Here is a 5,940-nt window from a genome sequence, read left to right on the forward strand (position 1 = left end):
GGGAGGAAACAATTTATAGCAGTAAAAATTGATTTTGAAAAAGCATATGACCAACTGAAATGGAGTTTCATTGACAAATGCCTGGAAGAATTTGGAATAGACAGTACTTTCAGACAACTTATCATGGCTTGTGTGAGATCAGTCTCCTTCAAAATTCTATGGAATGGAACCAAAATAGAATAGATGACCTCAACTAGGGGAATAAGACAGGGGCACCCTTTGTCCCCCTACCTTTTCGTTATTGCTATGGACAAGCTTTCGCAGATTATAGAAGAAAAGGTTGAGAAGGGTAGCTAGATACCTATGAAAGCTGGAAGAGAAGGACCAAACATCTCTCACCTTCTTTTTGCTGATGACTTGTTATTATTCGCAGAAGCATCAGAGAACCAAATTGAAGGGATTCTTCAATTACTCAAAAGGTTTGAAGAAACCTCAGGTTTCAAAGTTAGCCCAGAAAAAATATCTATTATTTTCTCAAGAAGGGTGGGTCCAGGCACAAAGAGAAATATAATCAGCAGATGTGGATACAAAAAAGCGCCAAATCTTGGTAAATACCTAAGGGCAATGATTACTAATAATAGGAAGTCTAGCATAATTAACATAAACCGAATGGGTTAAACAAGAAAAAACAAATCAACTGTTGGCATTTTGGGGGGTTAATGTTCAAATTCGTCCCGAAAGATCACGTGATCTTCAGTTTCGTCCCCGAATGATTTTTTTAATCAAATTAGTCCCTGAAAGATAAACTGTTAGTCAAATTAGTCCTTCCGTCAATTGGATGATGACGTGTCACGTTAAGTGCCACGTGGCATGATGACATGACATGCCACGTGGCAGGTCAGTAGCACGTGGCACGCCACGTGACAGGTCAGTGACACGTGGCATGCCACGTGCCACTTGACATATAAAAAAGTTTTTTATTGGTCAAAATAGTCCTTGAAAGTACAGACGTAAGTCATTTTCATCCCTCAAATCTTAAAAATTAGTCAAACTAGTCCTTATATAATTTTTTTATAATATTAAATTTATAATATTTTTTTATACTACTAATTTTAATATTATTTTTTAAACCTTAATAAATAAAATTCTCTTTACATAAAATAATAAAAATAATTAAATTTTTATAAAATTATTTTGTCATTTGTATTTTAAAATTTTACAATTTCAAATTGTAATTTTTATGTAATTTTTTTTATTTAAATGAGTTAATCAAGTTATTGTTGATTATATATTTAAAAATTTAATATTTTAAATTTTACTAAATAATATAGTAATTATTTTAAATCTTTTAAATTTTTTAAAATTATAATTTTTATTATTATTTAATTTATATAGTAAAACTCAATAATTGAAAAACTGGTTTATGGAATCACTTTTTGAATCTTAATATTCTAATATAATTTTTTAAATATTTCATTTAAAACAAAAGGAATTTTATTTTAATACGAAGCATATCTATTTATATAATGTACTAGTGCGGAGTAACTTATGTTATGCATAGGTATAATGTTTCCTATTTCATTTTATCTCATTGATTTGTGAGAAAAAAATAATATGTAGTAGAAAAAAATAGTGGTATAACTTTGTTTAGGTTAACATACATAAATTTTGATTTTGAGCATATAATTTTGTTTAGGTTAATAAATACATACATTTCAATTTTGAGTATATATATATATTATTCCAAGCAAAATGTAGTAATGTAACAAAAAAGTTTTAGAATAGAAAAGAATAAGAGAGATTTTGAGAAGAATTAAAGGAGAGAGATAATTTTATGAAGAAAAATAAAAAAAATATATAAGGACTAGTTTGACTAATTTTTAAAATTTGAGGGATGAAAATGACTTACGCCTAGACTTTCAAGGATTATTTTGACTAATGAAAAAAATTTTATATGTCAAGTGACACGTGTCATTGACCTGTCACGTGGCGCATCACGTCATCATGCCACTGGCACTTAACGTGACACGTCATCATCCAATTGAAGGAAGGACTAATTTGACTAATAGTTTATCTTTCAAGGACTAATTTGATTAAAAAAATTATTGAGAGACAAAAATAAAGATCGCGTGATCTTTCAGGGACGAATTTGAACATTAACCCGCATTTTGGGATTGTATTTTAATTTAAGGTCTGTATTGATTTTTATTATTTCTGATTTCTATTGGGCTTGTAGTTTGAATTTATTTAAGTCCTAAGATAAATGAAAAGAAATAAAAGGGTAATAAAACCAAGCCTACTTATGTATCTCATTTTAATCGGTACGATCTTGATACAAAAATTGTCCATTTAAGACAATGCGATGCCAAACGACAAAAAAAAAATCCGATGAATTGGAATATTTTTTTCCGCCATAATTTGAGATGGTTTTGGTACTGACAGGCTCACGGCATGCAAACGGTGATTTGCTTAATCTTTTCGCTCTCCTTGCAATCAAATTAAGGCCTCTTGTTTCTCCAAATTTCTCCCAAGGATCAAGACTATTGATAAATGGCATGTACTTTTGTCCTTATTTAAGATCAAATAGATTAATAAGCATAAACAAATTTCCATAAACCATGCAATGCTACGGTCAATCTTCAATCAAACTCTTACTCATAACCACCAACTCCTCCAAAATATATAATCCAAACATATTCACCATATAAGCGACAATATTTTTCCTTACACCGAATAAACCATGGTCATGCACATGCAAAACTATTTATTACCAATCACATACGACTACTCGGCGTTATAATTGGTGGTGGAGGCGGCGATGGCGATGGCAATGGTAGCGACCCCATAGCCCGAGCAACCATTCTCAGCACATACTTTTGAACCTTCCCGGTGGAAGTTCTAGGCAGCTCATCCCTGAAAACCACCGTTTTAGGCACCATGAAGTGCGGCAACCTCTCCCTACAGAACTCCACCATCTCCTCCTCCGACGGACGCCTCTCCAACCGTCCTTTCAGCTTCACGAAAGCACACGGCGTCTCACCCCAGAACTCGTCTGGCCTGGCCACCACGGCAACATCGCTCACAGCCGGGTGTGTGTAAAGCATAGCTTCCACCTCCACGCTGCTCAAATTCTCACCACCACTTATAATCACATCCTTTAACCTATCCTTAATCTCTATATATCCATCCTCGTGAACCACCGCAACGTCCCCAGTGTGTAACCATCCGTTCTTTATGCACTTTGATGTGGCTTCTTGGTCTTTGAAGTAACCTATACGAGCATTATATTCATAGATATAAATAAATTGAATGGAAACATGTCTTATATTTACCAAGAAAAAGTTTAGTACACAACATTTTTATTAAAATTTGGCCAACACTTAATTGTATCTTACAATATTAAAAATAGAAGAATATTAGGACCAGTAATTTTAGCGTTTTGTAATCATTAATTGGTTATCAATAGTATTTTTAATAGTGTGAGATTACATTTAATGGTTCTCCCTTTTATTTTAATGGTTAAATGTGGACCAGAAAATACAAAAGTTAAGTGTTCCCTAGACTTTAAATATTAGGGACTAGCAATTTTAGTATTTATTAACCATCAATTGGCTATCAATAATATTTTTAATAGTGTAAAATTAAATCTAATAGTACAAAATTACTCACTTTTATTTTGATGGTTAAATGCTGATGAAAAAACACAAAAATTACTGATCTCTATACTTTTTCTTAACTATTTTTTATAAATTTAATTTTAACGTATAAAATAATTTTATAAATGAACTTTATATAATACTAAATTAGTAAAAATAACTTTTTTTCATATTAATCACACATAAATGGTTATTCAAAATATCATATATGATTACACAGACTATGGCTGAAATAAATCTTGTTTAGAAAAACTAATTGTGTTGAATATCCATGTATGCATAAAGACAAAAAGGTTTCAATCTCAAGATAGAAACGCATACTAATAATCATGATAAAATTTACAAACTCACCTAACATTACACAAGCTCCTCTGACCACGATCTCGCCCTGCGTCAACCCGTCGCGCTTGACACTAACTCCCCACTTGAGATCCACAACGTCCACCTCCGCCGTTGCCGCCGCCGTCCTCACTCCTTGCCTTGCCTTCATCCTCGCTCTCTCTGCCGCCGAAAACAAATCCCATTCCCTCTTCCACGCACACGACAATACCACCCCGCACGTCTCCGTCATCCCGTACCCGTGGCTCACCACAAACCCCATTCTCTCCGCCCTCTTCAGTATCCCCGCCGGCGGCGGAGAACCACCGGTGAGCACATGAACCTGTTTCCTCAACGGTTCAGTTCTCCCAAAGCTCGTCAACATGTTGAGAACCACAGGCGCAGCACACATGTGCGTAACGCCATGCAACTCGATCAAACGATAGATCGTCGGCGCGTCAATCTTACGCGAGCAAACGTTGGTTCCTCCCACGGCAGCGATCCCCCACGGGAAGCTCCAACCGTTAGAGTGGAACATTGGTAGCGTCCAGAGATACACTGCATTCTTTGGAACACACCAATCGACTAACGTATCCAGCGCCATAATGAACGTTCCTCTGTGACAATGCATAACGCCTTTCGGAGACGACGTCGTTCCTGATGTGTAGTTCAGCGTTATTGGGTCCCACTCGGAGTTGGGCCTGGCCCATTTAAACGTTGGATCTCCCTTCGCAATGAGCCCCTCGTAGGTGTCTATGAAATCGAGAGTAGTTACAGTTTCGGCCTCAGTTTCAGTTTCAGTTACAGTTACATGGTTTGTTAGAGGGGTTTTCATTTGATGTGACGCGACCGTATCGTCTGTGATAAGAACGAGCTTCGGGAGTGGAGTGTTTGGAGGGAACAAAGAGAGTGCTTTGTGGATGAGGGATTGGGAGATTGTATGAACGAAGAGGAGCTTTGATTCGCTGTGGCGCAGGAGTAGAGACAGGGTGCGGTGGTCGAGACGGAGGTTAAGGTTGTTGAGGGTGGCGCCGGACATTGGAACGGCGAAGTGGAGCTCGTAGGTGGCGAGGTTGTTGGAGGAGAGGACGGAGACCACGTGTCCTCTCCCGATGCCGATCGATGAGAGGGATGATGCCAGCTGGAGGCATCGGCGGTTGGTCTGCGTCCACGTGTAGGATTTGCGACCGTAAATTACGGACGTGGAATCGCCGTAAGTTATCCCCGCTCTGTCCAAGAATGTTAAAGGGGTGAGAGGGGAAGAGTTTGCAGAGTTTGGTTTTAGTTGGTCCATAGTGGGGGCGTGGTGCTATATGATATTTTCTTATAAAAACAAATGGTGATATTTCTTTGGACTCATCAACATATTGATCCCCTTCATGCAGCACTTAAATATAGGAAGAAATAATCATAACAAAATTTAATATTTGAAACCATTGATAATATTAGTAGTTCTTATTCCATATAAATGGAGATAATATTTAAAGTTATTTGTGTTTGATTTTGAGGATAAAATAAGATGAGATTGAAACACAAAAATTAGTACGATATTTTATTTGATGTAAATTACGAAAGTTTAATTTATTTTATTTTTTATTCAAAAATTAAAAAATTATAATTTAAAAAATTAATAAGAATAATAAAAAAATAAAAAATAAATTATGTCTCTTGATAATGTATGTGTTATTTTATTAAAATGAATACAAAATTATACTAACTCAATATTTTTTAACATAATATTTATATTAATATCTTATCTGACAAATATGATTTTATGTTTCTAGATTTCTATTTCAGTGTTTCACGTCTGTAAATAAATACACCCTTATATAATATAACATTTATAATTTTATACCGATAACATTCGAAATTACATATTGATTATATTTAAAATTATATAATTATTTGAACGATGATCAATTATGTTAAATAAGATAATTTAGACTATTTAAATTGCTTTTTTATTATTTTTTTAATATTATTAAAAAATTTAATTCGAGCTAGCTCAATTTCTATTGTTAATGTG

General features: G+C 34.7%; 1 protein-coding gene across 1 annotated transcript; it reads right to left on the reverse strand.

The window, feature by feature from the left end:
• Nucleotides 1–2,684: 2,684 nt before the first annotated feature.
• Nucleotides 2,685–5,208, reverse strand: LOC107457981 (probable acyl-activating enzyme 6). Its single transcript, XM_016076182.3, has 2 exons — nt 3,948–5,208; nt 2,685–3,211 (listed from the first exon to the last, which is right to left on the reverse strand). The coding sequence occupies exons 1-2, from the start codon at nt 5,206–5,208 to the stop codon at nt 2,715–2,717; spliced, it is 1,758 nt and encodes a 585-aa protein (XP_015931668.1). The 3' UTR covers nt 2,685–2,714.
• Between the last annotated feature and the right edge of the window lie 732 nt (nt 5,209–5,940).

The sequence above is a fragment of the Arachis duranensis genome, chromosome 7, assembly GCF_000817695.3.
Source record: "Arachis duranensis cultivar V14167 chromosome 7, aradu.V14167.gnm2.J7QH, whole genome shotgun sequence".
Classification (NCBI taxonomy): Eukaryota; Viridiplantae; Streptophyta; class Magnoliopsida; order Fabales; family Fabaceae; genus Arachis; species Arachis duranensis.

Coding starts and splice junctions, on each gene's coding strand:
- LOC107457981 (XM_016076182.3), bottom strand. CDS start 5,208: ATGGACCAACTAAAACCAAACTCTGCAAACTCTTCCCCTCTCACCCCT. Junction 3,212..3,947: donor AGGAGCTTGTGTAATGTTAG/GTGAGTTTGTAA, acceptor ATGCTCGTATAG/GTTACTTCAAAGACCAAGAA.